General features: G+C 39.3%; 1 protein-coding gene across 1 annotated transcript in view; it reads left to right on the plus strand.

Moving 5' to 3' along the window:
• The window catches only part of Mcee (methylmalonyl-CoA epimerase), a 33,510-nt gene extending 21,081 nt beyond the window's left edge, over window positions 1-12,429 (plus strand). The window contains exons 2-3 of the mRNA XM_051206474.1: window positions 547-884; window positions 12,153-12,429. Of these exons, the coding sequence (XP_051062431.1) occupies window positions 547-884; window positions 12,153-12,305 (491 nt within the window). The 3' untranslated portion in view covers window positions 12,306-12,429. The remainder of the gene's footprint in view (window positions 1-546; window positions 885-12,152) is intronic.
• The last annotated feature ends 4,163 nt before the right edge of the window (window positions 12,430-16,592 follow it).

Raw genomic sequence — 16,592 nt, forward strand, 5'->3', positions numbered from 1 at the left:
TTACATTATTTTAAACTCTTTATTCCAAATTGCTTGCTCTACAAGATTTTATCCACAGACTCTTGTCTGCATTGTCTGCAACTATAGTTTGAATGTAATTGGTCCCCATAATTTCATAGGTAGTGGCACTATTAGGAGGTATGGCTTTGATGGAATAGGTATAGCCTCTTTGGAGGAAGTGTATCATTGTGGGGTGAGCTTTGAGGTTTCCTATGCTCAGGATACTGCCCAGTGTCTCAGTCCATTTTCTGTTGCCTGCAAGATGTAAGACTATCAGCTATAGCTCCAATACTGTGTCTTCCTGTGTGCCATTGTGCTCCCTGCCATGATGATAGTAGACTGAGTCTTTGAAACTGCATGATGTGTGCAGGGTTCTTCTGTGTTATAGTGTCAGTAGGCTGACTGATAGCCCTTTGTTTTCCTGTGGGAATATTGCTGCTGTGAATATCAGTGTGTGCAGTATACAGCTCTTGTTTAGTTTTTAAAATTAAATTTAGAAGTACATGACTTCTTAAAAGAGAAATATCAATGGCTGTTTGATTTCAGGGCCTTTCTCCAGAATCCAAACTCCAGTTGCCTCAGGGAGAAGTTTTTCCATGTCACAGTCCCTGCAGCAAGTGTCAGATCCTGTGTGGAACCTGGGTCGGCTCAATCATGTGGCCATAGCAGTGCCAGATTTGGAAAAGGCCTCGGCGTTTTATAGGGATGTTCTGGGGGCCCAGGTAAGTGAGGCGGTCCCTCTTCAAGAACATGGAGTATCTGTTGTTTTTGTCAACCTTGGAAACACCAAGATGGAACTGCTTCACCCACTGGGGAGTGACAGTCCAATCACAGGCTTCCTGCAGAAGAACAAGGCTGGAGGAATGCATCATGTCTGCATCGAGGTATTTTGTCAGCTTAATATCTGTTGTTTGAGATCTCTCTCATAAATGCTTTGTGCTTGATAAGGCTACCTATGGCCAGACACTTTCAGTAAGTTTTTAAAAAAAAAAATTATTTAACTTTATTTTATGTGCATTGATATGAATGTGTCAGATACTCTGGAACTGTAGTTACAGACAGTTGTAAGCTACCATATGGGTGCTGGGAATTGAACCCAGGACCTCTGGAAGAACAGCCAGTACTCTTAACAGCTGAGCCATTTCTCCACCTCCAGTCTTTAAGTTTTAAATGGTACTATTATTCTTTTTTAAAGGAGTGTGTGTGTGTGTGTGTGTGTGTGTGTGTGTGTGTGTGTGTGTGTGTATGTGTGTGTGTGTGCATGTACCAGTGTGCAATCATTCACTCCTTCCTTTTAGGAAACTATAACAATAATATTATTGTACTTTGAGGACAACTAGATCCAATAGACTTAAAAAAGGCCACCAAAGTGGATGTACTGATTAAATGTGGACTCTGTAATAGGAATGTACTTTCCACTGTCACTATGAGACAATTAGGCACATGAAGAAAGTTTATGAAATAAGAATTTCATTAACATGCTGAGGTTTTAGTTGCAATGCCAGGGATTGAACTGAGGGCCTCATGCAAGCTAAACTTGTACCAGACACTGGTCTACATCCCAGCCAAAGTATTCTTATAGTTTTGATCTGTCCTTTAAAAACCGAATAACTTGCCAGGCAATAGTGGTGCATACCTTTAATCTCAGCACTTAGGAGGCAGAGGTAGGTGGATCTCTGTGAGTTTAAGGCCAGTCTACTTTACAGAATGGGTTCCAGGACAGCCAGAGATATACAGAGAAACCTTGTCTTGAAAAACCAAAAGAAAGAAACAAATAGATAAATAAACAACTGAACAACTTGTTCCTTATTACAAAACCAATTTATTTTCAATTACTGAAGTTGTAAAAAAAATCATCCCCCCCCCATACCACACCATGCATGTGGCACTCAAAGGGTGACTTTCATAAGCAGCCGGTTCTATTTTTAACTCTGTGTTCTGGGGATGAAACTCAAGCCATCAGGATTGGCGGCAAGCACATTTACTCACTGAGCCATCTCTCTGGGCTCTGATTTCCAATATTGCCTAAATTGCATTTTGCTATCAGTGTCTGAAAAAGCATGAAGAAATGTTTGACAAAAGCATTCTCAAGAGAGAAAATTTATCTGCAGATGATCATGTTGAGATAACTGACTTTAAGGCTACCAGCAATGCCAGTTAGGCTTCAGTTTAAATTAACTTGATAGGACAATTGATGAGCAAGACATAATGGCAAAATTAATGGCAAAGTTGCAGTCCTAATCCAGAAGAGAGCTAGGTTGACCAGAATGAAGTCAATGAGAACCTACTTTCTGCTAAGTACCTGGAATTAAGCAGAATTTTTGGACCATGTTCTCAGTGAGGCAGGGATATTTAAACAGTCAAGTGGACTCTACTAGGATAATAGAATTAAGATGTGTGTCTTATCAGTAATATAATGAGGTAGAAGTTGATTGCTTGTGTCAAGGAGTTGGAGGGTATCATGGGGCATTGGCTATAATGACTGTGAAGGAATTCCTCCAGAGAATAGGGAGAGAGAGCCACTACAGCAGAGGGAGTAGCATGTGTAAAGGCTATCACAATACCTAACAAATACATGCATACCCTTTGGCATAAATGAAATATGTTATGTACATTGTTTTCTTTAACTCTCATAGCTGCTCTATTAGGATGCTACTATGACTCATATGACAGGAGGGGGAAAAAAACTGAGAATTGATTAATTTTCCTGCAGTAACACTAGGTATATATGGCAGGGCTCAGGTTCAAACCAGATTTGTTCTGTTTCCAAGGTATAAACTCTTAGCCAGTTGCCTTCATTGTATTATCAAAACCTTAAAATGTGAGGTTGGAAAAGCTATCCAGCATTAGGCCAGGGGCACTGTGTACAGTGCCTTCTGTTTATCCTTTCTTTCATCCTTGGAGGTTGCTTTGGCTGCAGGTTTTATCAGTGGACAGAGGGTTTGTGTAAGCCCCCCAAGATGAAAAAAAAAAAAAAAAAAAAAAAAAAAAAGCTGGATCATCTGCCTTTGAGTCTACTCTCCTTTCTCCTCCACTGTGTGGTCTAGGTTCCACATCAAGAGAGCTCATGCCATCAAAGGAGGCCAGCTGTGAGTCAGAAGTTCAGTTAAGTAAAGAAGAGTGCAAGTCCAGGAAAGTAACAGCAAATTCAGAAGTAGAGATCAGAAGAGGGAAATAGAAATGCTATGAGTATAAAATGAAGCAGGGGTGACATGTGACAGTGTGGAGAGTGCTCAGTCTACTTGTCTGATACACATCTGTTGCCCTGAAGTTGCCACACACAAAAATGGCTTAATTTCATGGATTTCTCTTTCTTGTCCTGAACTGTCACATGTGGTTTATGGGACTGCCTCAGGCACTGCTGTTCAATAGCCAAAAGGCAGAGAAATCAGAGAGCAACTAAGGGCTTATTTATTTCTTAGGATTTATTTTATGTGTTTGGGTGTTTTGCCTGCATGTATGTCTGTGCAACCCATGCATGCAGCCAGTGCCTGTGGAGGCCAGCAAGGGGCCTAGGACCCATTGGAAGTGGGGTTGCAAATAGTTGTGAATCACATTTGAGTACTGAGAACTGAACTCCAGATCCTCTGGAAGAGCAGCAAGTGCTCTTAACCACTGAGCCATCTCTCCAGCCCCAACTTAACAATTTTTAAAAACAGGTATTGCCAAGATAGCCTTACCTTCTTTCTGAATGGAGAGATACTATAGTCATTATTTCTCTCAGAGCTATGGCATTGTCAGATAGTTATGTCACAAGATGGAATGGGCTTAGTTCCTCAGAGTAGGTGGAACAAAATTTCTTGCCTTTCTTTGAACAGAAAACATATTTGTCAGTGTAAATAATGAGATGTCAGCCTCAGTGTATTACAGGACTGTAGCTGAAATATTCTGTTCTGGCTGAAGGACTTGGGTCTTCAACTGGTTTCTAAAGTACAGAACATGGTAAAACTGATCAGAAATCCTCTCCATGGTCAGCGTTCCAATTCCTATGACTGTGTAGTAGAGTGACATCAATAGCACCAGTTTGTTTGCTCAGGAGCATGTGTTGGGGAGCTGGAACACTACTGCACAGTTGCTGCTCAAGGTTTCTTGTGACACATGTCAACAGTAACCACAGTGCCTCCCCAGATACCTCACCCATGTGACTAGAACTGAGTGGGCTCTTATGGCTCAACTGAACTTTTAATAGAAGGGCTAACCCTTGCCTCTTGGTAACAGGCAGGTTTGAAGAAGGCCTTTTTAGAGAGCATGTGAGTGGTTTTTCCTGCATATAAATATGCTCCTGGTATCTAAAGAGGGTAGAAGAGGGCACTGGATCCCTTAGAACTTCAGTTACAGGTGATTGTGAGCTACCATGTGGGTGCCAGGAACTGAACTTCTGGAAGAGTGGCTTTGCTCTTTAACTGCTTAGTCATCTTTCTAGCTCCTAGATCCTGACTCTTAATGGAAAGAGCCATGATTTCCAAAGTGCTGTAATCATGAATGTGTTCTGAGAAAAAGGCCAGTGTGGATATTTTTAAACTATAAAATGATTTGAGTTCCTAATTACCAGTAATGGGGACGTTGGGACCAGCAGCATTCACGTATGCAAGAAGCAACAATGTGGTCTAGCCTTTGTGAACATAAGACTCAAGACTGTTGAAATTTGACAAGGTAGAAGGTTCCTAAGCACCACATCACACACAGACACACAGACACACAGACACACACACACACACACACACACACACACACACACACACACACTGGCTTTTCTCAGCTTTCTCCAGCAGTTTAGTCATATACATCATTAAATTATTTTTTTTTTGTTGCATGACTTTTCTAGGCAAAAATGAAAGAAATGTCTCTCTAAACTCAAAGACACCCACAACCCAAAGAGTAACCAACTCATCAAACTCCACTTTGATGGATAGAATGGGTTTAACTTACCAGGTGGTAGATGCCTAATTGCAAAGTTGCCAGCACCCTGCCTACCAATCCTTTATTTTACATGTCTCCCATTCTACAGCAGAATTAACACCATATACTTAGAGTACCACCTGTTATGAAAACAGCAGAAGTGGCAAAGGCTTGGATAGCAGGGCATGAGCAAACTTGGACCCAGCAAAGTTATGTTTATGTTCACTCTGTCCTTGCTCTTACTGGGGATTCTGTTGGCCTCAGAAAACACTATCCCTTGGAAGGGTGGCTTTGTTTTTCTGCACTCTGGAAGATAGGCAGCTTGGTGCAGCTGGCTGCAAAATGGAGGCACTCTGGGTAGGATTTAGAGAACTACACATCTGTAAAGTTGTTGGGGGAATATCTTGTTAAGGTATGTTACTTATGTTTAACTCTGCGAAGCTGTGTTACTGTGCCTGTCTGGGCAACATAGTGAAACAACCTTTAAAAAGTCCCTTTTTCTTTTTGGCCTCTAATAACCCTCCTTAGGAAATCCTTCTGCTAATGGTAACTGTCCCATCATCTCCTAGATGTGGGGATTTCATGGGATGGCAAAATTTACAGAGAACAAGGCAAAGCAAAACAGGTGGTCAGTTTGATGAGATTTCATTACATACTAATAATGATGTTTAATAAGGATTAGGAGAAACAAATAGGCCGAATAGATGTTTATTCAGGGAGAAATAACTTACAACATAGACAGATGAATACCAGCAGGTTCCTGGTTCCAAGGATGCCTCCAGATGAACTCCTGCCCCCGTGCTGCAAGCAAGAGAGCTCTCCGAGCCCCCTCTTCAGCCTTAGCCAGCACCCCCCCACACCACACATCCAGCCCTGTCTCCACCCCCAATGGGCATGGTCTATGCCACAGGTGCGGACAAGGTGAATATCTCACTACATACTAACTTGTTTTATAAGTGTATTTTATTACAGAGAAACATGAAAGTACAGTATGCCACCATCCCCCTTGTCTTATTTAGGGTTCCTATTGCTGTGAAGCCACAACATGACCACAACAACTCTTATAAAGGAAAAAAACATTTAATTGTGGCTGGCTTACAGTTTCAGAGGTTTAGTCCATGATCATCATGGTGGGGAACATTGTGGCTTGTAGGCAGATGTGGTGCTGGAGAAGGAGCTTAATGTTTAACATTTTTGATCCACCCCCACAGTGACACACTTTCTCCAACAAGGCCAAGCTTCCTAATAGTGCCACTCCCTATGGGGGCTGTTGCTTCCAAACCACCACAACCCTCAAGAGCATATCTGCAGTGACCTATCTCCCTTCCATAAGGTTCCACCACTTCCTAATAGAGCTATGTTCTAGAGATCATGCCTCTGGGGGATACTTGAGCGAAACTGTAGCACCTATCATTAAAATCAGACTTTAAATGTGTTTTTACTGTCAACTGGTGAACATTTCAGTGGGAAATGCTGGACACAGCCACTACTAGGCTTTGTAGCAAATAGAGAAACCTAGTGAAAGAACCAAGCAGATGCCATAAGAGAATGCTCAGTCTTTTCTCAAAGATCAGGCCTCTATTTCAGTTTCTTGAGACTGTACAAGCAGTTTCTGAGGAAAAACCACTAAAAAAAGGACAGTCAATCTCCAACACCCCCAACAGCAAGGAGGAGAGCTGGTACATGTAGTACTAGAACAGGCCAGGCTTGAGCCAGCTGCCACAGCAGCTCAAGGACAAGTCCCAGGGCTGCCCCAAACTGGAAAACTGTAGCCCTGACCAGCCCCTGACTAGCCCCAACCAATTAAAACGTACTAATATAATTGCCACTTGCTTAAGCCAATCATATCTAAAATGACCTAACTTTCTTAGACACTCCCCTCAGTAAGGCTTAAAAAGAAGCCCCCACCTCCTTCTCAGGGTTGTCAACATCTCTTGCCTTTGTGGAGGATGGTCAGCCCCAGTGTGCTTTTACATTGGACTTGGTCTCTTGGTTGTATTTGGGGGGTCCTGACTCTGGGCACAACACTAAGGAACAAGTATCACCTGAAGCATACCTAGGAACACACAGGAAGCCCCTGAAGAGAGACAGTTGTTTAAAGATTTATTATTATGGCATGCCTGTAGAGGCCAGAATGGAACACTGGGTTTCATGGAACTGGAGTTACAGATGGTAGTGAGCCACCCAGCATGAATGTTGGGAACTGAAGTCTGGACAGATTTGGATGTTGTAGAAAAGCAGCAGCAAACACTCTTAACTGCAGAGCAATCAGTCCTGCCCTACTCACAGTAATGTTATGTTTATACAGTTCACTTAGATTTAGCCCTTAGGGTAGGATTGAAACATAAATATTTAATCTAGACTTTTCAGTAAGCGTTAATAGATTTAAATCAGTTTGAGGATTGAATTCATTCATTATCGTTATCAATTAACAACATTACATTTTTATGTAGAATGAAGTCTTTGTTAAATCAATCAAATTCTCATGTACTATTAAAAGTGTACATTATTACTTGTTCATAACAGTTTGATTGTTTGTTTAACTGAGAATTATGTACTTTAAGGGTGAGAGGTGAAAACTTGCCTGCCGGCAAAGAAAATTTCATTGCATTTTAATTTTTTTAGATCTATTTTATATGTGTGTGTTCTCCAGTATGTGTGTACATGTATCACTTTCTTACCTGATGCCACAGAGGTCAGAAGAAGGCATTAGGTCCTCTGGAGCTGGAGTCGCAGATGGTAGTGAATCACCATGTGGGTGTTGGGAACTAAAACTAGGTCCTGTTAGAACAAGTGCTCTTAACCACTGAGCCATCTCTCCAGCCCCACGTTGTCATTTTTAAATGGAGCCACTGAGTGCTTAAGGTGATTAAAAAAAAAAAAAAAAAAAAAAAAAAAAAAACTTACCTGAATCTGCCGAATTCTGACAATCCATTTTCAATTTTTGATAACTGTCTTTCTTAACTCACCATAAAAAGGGACAATCAACCTCAGCTCCAGACTCACACTGGCACACTCAGTGGCTGGCAAGAAGTTAAAGAGGGGATCAGACACCCAGATTTACACTAATGTCATTCAGGACCCCGGAGAGCTATCTGCAGCCTACTTCAAGTATGCAGGATAGTGGAGGCATTTTTAAAGATGGGTGTTACTGACTGTGTTGTTTTTATTACTTGGGGGGGTCAAAATTCATTTCCCAAAGCAAGTTGTTGGGGTTTTTGTTTGTTTTTGCATTTCTTAATAGCTATTACATGTATTTTTTAATTAAAAAAATAGTTTTATTTAATTCTTTTTGTAATCATCAAGCAAAGTATTCAAAATAATCTTGTGTATGGGGGGTGGGTTCAAGACAGGTTTTCTCTGTGTAGCTTTGGAGTCTGTTCTAGAACTCATTCTGAAGACCAGGCTGGCCTTGAACTCACAGAGATCTGTATGCCTCTGCCTCCTGAGCGCTGGGATTAAAGGCATGAGCCATCACAGACCAACTCAGAATATACTTAAAGAATAGTACATTTGGAGCTAGAGCAGTGGTCATAACCCCTGATGTCAAATGACCTTTTCATAGGGGTGGCCTTGGACCATTGGAAATACCAGATATTTGCATTACAAATTCATACTAGTAGCTAAATTATAGTTATGAAGTAGCAATGAAAATAATTTTATGATTGTCACAATTGCATGAGGAATTGTATGAAAGGGTCATGGCCTTAGGAAGATTGAGAACTACTGAGCTAGAGCAATGGTTCAGTGGTTAAGAGAACTATGTCAGGCATTTACAATCTCCTATAACTATAGTTCCAGAAGACCTGATACCTCTAGCCTCCAGGCAGCTGTACTCACTTGTATATACCCACACTCAGACACATATAAAAATAAATTAATATTAAAGAATTGTAAATTTCACAATGACACTAACAGAAGGGTCGGTATAGCGCAAAATCTTTAAAATCAAATGAGTCAGTGAAAGAAATAGTAGTAGAAATAGATAATGGTCCAATATTAATGAAAGATTTTGAAAAGTGACTTGTTACATTTTAGGAGTGTTTGTTAGCGTGCTTGCTATGTTTTCCTCAACTAGTCACCTAAGAGGAAGAAATCCCAACTGCCAAATGTCTCCCTAAGGTCAATCTGTTTGCTGTCCCGTGGAGGATTTCTTGGTTAAGTGATTGATGTGGGAGGGCCTGATCCATTGTGAGTGTTGCCACTTATACACTCAAGGTGTATAAGAAAATGACCCAAACCCTCAAGAGTAAGAGTTCCAAATGAGGCCAGGTTAAGGGATGATGAATAAAGAAGACAAAGGCAAAAGCTGGGATGGGGAAATCTTACACAGCTTCTTATATACTGTTTACAGGGGGGAAGTGGCCAAGGTCAGCAGAGAGCTAAATCAGTGTAGGCAAAGAGAACACAAGATATCTCAGACACAGCATTAGGACTGATAAGAATAGCCCCAGGGGAAGAGAATGAGCCTCAGAAACTATAACCTCTACTCCTTTGAGGTCTGGACCTTGCCAAATCTGCCCCTGGTTGAGGACACCAGACTAATGCTCCCTCTGTCCTCTCATCAGGACCTCTAGAAAGCCTTGGGTCAGTCTGGTTCTCAACAAGAGAACAAGCCAGGAGGAACAAGCCAGTAAGCAGTGTTCCTGCCATAAGGTGAAATAAACCCTTTCCTCCGGAAGTTGATTTTGGTCATTATGCTTTATCTCAACTGAACAAAGCTAAGGCATTTAGCTTAGTATTACTTCTTAAATTATAAACTATTAAACAATACACTAAAATACAAGATGTAACATCTAAACTTGGTTATGCTTGGGTAAAATGTTCTATAAATTTTTGCCATCATTTGAGGTTATCAAAAGGCATCATACTTATAAATATATACATTTATAAAAGTTCAACATGAGGAGTAGAAAAATTATGATCCCCTAAACTCCCACCACCCAGATTTAACGGTTTTCATGATTTTTTCACATCCTTTTTCTTTGTTAAACTATCTTAAAATAATTTCCAACATGTCATTTTGTCCTTACCAATCAAAGGTACTCAATAGATGATATTATGCCAATCAGAATTAAAGGCAGCTCTCTGAAATGAGTATCTATACATAGTCCATAAATCAAACTTACAAAATTGAGATACAGATGTCATTTTACTTCCTCTAACCAGTATTTAACAAGACCCAGTCATTACAAATGTGACTGTCTTCTTCAAATTATTTGTGTTAAAGAACATCTTATTGTTAGTGTGATACATTTGTCACAGTTGATGAGCCAAGGTTAAGCCACTGTTAGTAACTAAAACAGATTCTTTTCAGATTTCCATACTTCTTATCTGGCATCCTTTTGTTGTTGTTGTGCCAGAATTTCATGCCAGATTCAGCTGTCATGTCTCCTTGGGTTCCCCTTACCCATGACAGTTTCTCAGGCTTTCCTTGTGTTGGTGACTTTGACACATTGGAACCTTTTCTGGTTCCTTTTAAGCTGTCATTGGTGGAGCTGCCTGATGTTTTTCTCCTAGTTGAACTGAGATTCTTGAATTGGGAAGGTAACTGCCATTTTTATCATTCTTTTTTTCCCTCCATACTCTCTCTTTGGAAGATAGCCTCACTACCTTCCAAATAATAATAAATGGAAAGTTGCATTAGCCTACACTTAACATCTGTAGCTTCAGCTCTTAGTAGCTATTTGAATCTCTGTGTGTTGATATACCATAGAATTAGAAAAATACTCTTTATTATCTGCGGTGGGAGAGGTGACTCAGCAGTTAAGAGCACTTGTTGCTCTTTGGGGGACTCCAGGTCCTAGTATTCACATGGCAGCTCATGACTATAACTCCAGTTCTAGGGGATCAAACCCTCTTCTGGCCTCTGCAGGCACTGGGCACACACATGGTGCACAGACATACATGCAGACAAAACATTCATATGTGTACAAATAACTACAAAAACGTCAAAGCTTCCTTATTTCCTATAACTAAAAGCCCATATCCCATATTCCCCACTATAACCCTAGAATCAAATATTTTCCTAAAAAGCCCTCATCCCATAACTAGAGAACAGAGTCAGAAAATAATGACTAGATTTCTGAATTGCTTGTAGCTTTTAGGGTGCCATTGGTTCTAAGCCCTTTGACTAATACATGTATCTGTATGTAACCCTGGAGATACATGGGTTGTTACTCAAAATTCCATATATTCTTAACCAGCCCCTGCAGCCTAAGCCATTATCACATGGAGCTCCCAATGTCCCCATCATTTGTCTGATTCTTCTCTCCAGCACTGCAGATACACAGGACCCCTGGAAGAGACTCAGCTGAGAATTGAAATCACAAGTTTGTGGTCTTAAGATGGAAGTAACATTTTGATAACAGCTTTGTAGTGGTTTTCATTTCCAGTTTTAATCTCAAAGGTCATAACCAGGTAGGATTTTGAGGGGAGCCAGGGGAGCTTGGGATCAGGGAAACACATTTGCTGAGTACCTATTAAGTGCAAACTGTTAAGAACTTACGGGCCACCTTATTTTAATTACTCACATGGTAGATGTTTGTGATGGTAGATTTCCTCTACTGCAAGAAATAGCAGAGATAATGCATTTGCAAAGATGAAAAGTATATTCTGGCTTACTGGCTTGGCTTCTAGTCCATGCCCTATTGTCATAAGGCAGCACATCATGGCAAGAAGCAAAAGATACCAAGAGGACCAGCTGTGGCTCCACTGTCTCCTTCAGAGGCATAGCTCTTATGCCATGAGACCTCCCTCTAAGCCCTGCATACTAAAGGCTCACCATCTCCCAACAGCATCACCAGGGGAGCAAGTGTTTACTAATGAACCCTTGGGGAACTTAAGATCCACATATAACAACTCTCCCCCTTCCCCTTGCCATTATGGATGGGAAACCCAACTCCCTCAGAAAATGTTTGTTCAATGTTAAAAGAAAGTCTAAAGTATAGTATACACAGTGTAGGTTGCACTACAGTATGCACTAATATGAAAGGAGTTTGGTGTTGCAGTTTTCATCTATTTTTTTTTCCCTGAAAAAGTTAGGCTTATTTTGTGGGGTGCTTTTGTTTTGTTTTGGTGCTAAGGGTGGAACTCAGGGCTGCTTACACTCTATGAGAGTGCTCTAGGACTGAGCTACCCCACCCCAGCCTATGCGATGCTTTAGGAACAATCCTGTCCAAAGGCAGAGGAAACAGATGGCATTTGGTATTTTCATCATCTCAGGTGTACCCATATTTTTCTTCTTTTTCCAGGTGGACAATATAAATGCAGCTGTGATGGATTTGAAGAAAAAGAAGATTCGAAGTCTGAGTGATGAAGCCAAAATAGGAGCTCATGGGAAACCCGTGATTTTCCTCCATCCCAAAGACTGTGGCGGTGTCCTTGTAGAACTGGAGCAAGCATAATTTATAATTGTGAGACTCTTAATTGACCTGAACAACCCTTATCAACACTATCACATGTATTATGCTATTGCTTCCACTACTTAAAACTTCAAATTAATTACAGAAAGATTAAAATATATGGACAACTGATCTCTAGGTTTCTTCTAGTACCCTCCTACATATCTAACAACTCAAGGACCCTCTCACACTATATCCAACGTTTCTACCCAACCAGATCTACCTCTACACCTCTGGCTTAGACCAGAAAGTATATCCTTACCCCAGTCCCCTTAGTCCATCTGACTTTGTTACACCCAATCCACTTTCAAACTCTAAGATGAATCACCCCCAACACCATCTCTTCTTCCCCAACCTGCTTTGTCCACATCAGACTTTTAACTAACCAAAGAAACCCGCATGTCCACATCCCATTGCAAAATACCAACAACAATATGAAAGAACTAGCCAGTGCCTTCTCTCTAGAGCCTGCCAGCCCTGTAGAAATATATGCCAAGGAGAATTTCCTAGATGAACTATAAGACACAATTTAAAAGAACAATTATAAACCTCATCAAAGAATTTAGGACGTTTAAAGAAAACATAAAATTAAAGAGAAAGAACTTAAGGAAACTAAAACTCGAGTGATGCTCAAGAAAACACAAACACAAGGCTGATGGAAATGGCAAAGACAATCCAGGACTTGAGAATAGAATCCAACAAGGAAATAGAATCATTGAAGAGGACTCAAATTGAAATGAGGATGGAAGTGAAAAACCCAATAAGTTAACTAAAAAGTGCAAAGGAAAGCCATACAAGTAGAATGAATCAAGTAGAAGATAGATTATCAGGAGTCAAAGTAGAAGATCTAGAGCAAATAAATAAGGAATATGAGTACTTTACAAACAAACAAACAAGAAAGGAGCACACAGAAAATAGGAGATCAAGAACAGCTTTTGAATTGTATGCACAGACAAGAGAAAACAATTCTAAGTCATACACTAGATCTTCAACAAGATCATAGAAAACATCTTCCAATCTAAGGAAAGATACATCCATACAGATAAAAGAAGCATACAGAGTATCAAATACACAAGACAAGGAGGTCCTCACATTATAGCATAGTTAAAACATTAAGTATACATAACATAGAAAGTGTATTGAAAACTGAAAAAACAAACAAACAAACCTCATCAGAATAACAGATGATTCCTCAATGGAAACTTTGAAAGCCAGAGAGCCTGGATGTACAGTACATCCCAAGTCCTAAAAGACTATGACTGCCAACCTAGAGTAATATGCCAGGCAAAACTATCTGTCAAATTGAAAGAGAAAGAAAAACTTTCCAAAATATAAACAGATTTAAAAAATTATATCTAACACACCAAACCAAAAGAAAATATAGGAAACAATATTTAAGGATGAGGAGAGGAAGGACCATAACAGAGAGACTATGGAAGGAAACAGGAAAGCATAATTATTGAAATACAAGGTAGCACTGAGAACAAAAAAATCAACACAATGAACAGAGTTAACACACATGTTTCAATAACAGTTTTAAATATCAATGGCCTCAATTCTCCAATCAAAAGACACAGGCTGACTGGATGGATCATGAAACAAAATCAACTATTGTCTACAACAGAACAAAAAACCTCTTAGGTTTAAAGATAGACTCTGCCTCAGAGTAAAAGGATAGACAAAAGTACTCCAATTAAATGGGACCAGGAAGCAAGCAGACCCTATTAACCTAATATCTGACAAAATAGACTTTAAACTAAAACTAATAAGAGATAAAGAAGGACACCTCATTCTAATAAAGGGAACAGTTAACCAAAAGGATGTGACTATCCTAAACATATACATCATTGTATATGTTGGGTGCCCAATATCACTTAAAAAAAAATAACTACTGGATTTAAGGACACAAATTAACATCAGTCCATTAGTAGTAGGTGATTTTAATAATTCACTTTCTCCAATAGTCAGGTCATCTGAACAAAAAAATAAACAGAAATATCAGAATTAATTGGCATCATACATTGAAAGGACTTGACAAATATCTACAGAATATCCTACCTAAACAACAAAGAATACACAATCTTCTCTGTGATACATGGATGCTTTTCTAAAATAGACCACATCATGGAACACAAAACAATATTTTACAAATTCAGAAAGATTAACATCACTCCTTGTATTCTATCTGATCACAATGTAACAGAATTGACAGCAAACAAACCTCTAGTAAATATACAAACTCTTAAATATTACTCATTAGTGAATGGTGAATGGGTCAAAGAGAAAAATCAAGAAAAAAATTAAAACTTCCTGGAATTACATGAAGATGAAAACACAAAATGACAAAACTTCTGGGACTTGTTGAAGCAGTCCTAGAGGGCAATGTATAGCTCTGTCTAAGTGCATACATTAAAAAAATCAGAAATAGATCAAACAGATGGCTTAATAATGCAACTCAAAAAGTTGGAAACACAAGAACAAATGAAATCCAAATAATAAAAATCAGAACAGAAACCAGTGAAATAGAAATGAAATAATACAAAACAAACAAAAATGAATTTCTGGAATAGTGCTTTGAGAAGATAAAGTGTTTGACAGACCCTTGGCCCAACTAACGAAGAGAAAGAGAGGATCCAAATTAACAGGAGATACTATAAAATCTTGTACTCCATCAAGCTGGAAATCTAAAAGAAATGGATGAATTTCTAGATTCAGCCAAGCCATCAAAATAAAACTGGAAGATGCCAACAACATAAACCCATAACAAATGAAGGGATTGAAATAGTAATAAAACATTCAACTGAAATTTCAGGACCAGATATATTCGCAGCAGATTTCTACCAGGCTTTCAAAGAAGATCTACAACCATTCCTTCTTAAACTATAAAAGAAGAGAGAGAGAGAGAGAGGTAGGGAGAAGAAGAAGAAGAAGGAGAAGAAGAAGAAGAAGAAGAAGAAGAAGAAGAAGAAGAAGAAGAAGAAGAAGAAGAAAGGAAGGGAGGGAAGATGGAAGGAAGTAGCATGAGCGCCTCAAACTCCTTCTACAAAGCCAGTAACATGCTAATACACAAACCAAGCAAAGACAAAAACAAACAAAAAACTACAGGCCAACATCCCTGATGAACATAGAGTAAAAATGTTCAATAAAATACTTACAAACAGAATACACCAAAATTATTACACATGCTGGGTGTTGGTGGCACACACCTTTAATCCCAGTGCTCAGGAGGCAGAGGCAGGCAGATCTCTGTGAGTTCAAGGCCAGCCTGGTCTACAGAGCTAGTTCCAGGACAGGTTCCAAAGCAATACAGAGAAACCCTGTCTCAAAAAATCAAAAACAAAAAAAAATTATTACATACCATGACCAAGTAGACTCTATCCTTGAATGCAGAAATGGTTTAATATCTACAAGACAATTTAATAAATCACACAAATAGACTTAAAAACATGACCATCTTAATAGATGGAGAAAAAGCATTTGACAAAATCCAACACACCTCTATGATAAAAGTTCTAGAGCATGAAGGACTAGAGGGAACATACCTAAATATGATGAAAGTTTTATACAGGAAACCAACAGCCAAAATCATCATAAATGGAAAAAGCTCAAAGCAATTCCACCAATGTTGGGAATGAGGTGGGGCTGTCCAGTGTCCCAACTCCTTTTCAATATTTTGCTGAGTCCTACCTGGAGCAATAAGACAAGAGAGGAAAATTAAAGGGATAGAACTAGGAAAAGAATTCATACCATCTCTACTTGCAGATAACATGATACTATACATTAGAGATCCCCCAAATTCTACCAGAAAACTTCTTGTAATGCTAAACATATTCAGCCATGTGACAGAATACAGAATCAACTTACACTAATCAATAGCTTTTCTACACACCAACAATAAATGTACAGTGAAGGGAGGTCATAGACACACACCAATTCACAGTTGCCTCAAAGATAATACAATATTTAGGAACAAACCTAATGAAGGAAGTGAAGAGTCTAATAATGAAAATGTTAAACCAATGAAGAATGTAGAGAAAGACACTAAGAAATGGGGAGACATCCTATGTTCATGGATTGGTAAAATTAATGTGAAAATGATCATCTTACCAAAAGTTATTTACAGATTCAATGAAATCCCAATCAAAACCCATATCTCATTCATCACAAAAACAGAAAAACCTATCTTAAGATTCATATAGAACCACAAAAGATCCCAGAGAGACATAACAGTCCTGAGCAAAAAGAACAATGCTGGAGGAGTTATCATTCCTGATCTGAAGATATATTACA

This window comes from Phodopus roborovskii, unplaced genomic scaffold (genome assembly GCF_943737965.1).
Source record: "Phodopus roborovskii unplaced genomic scaffold, PHOROB, whole genome shotgun sequence".
In the NCBI taxonomy this organism is placed as follows: Eukaryota; Metazoa; Chordata; class Mammalia; order Rodentia; family Cricetidae; genus Phodopus; species Phodopus roborovskii.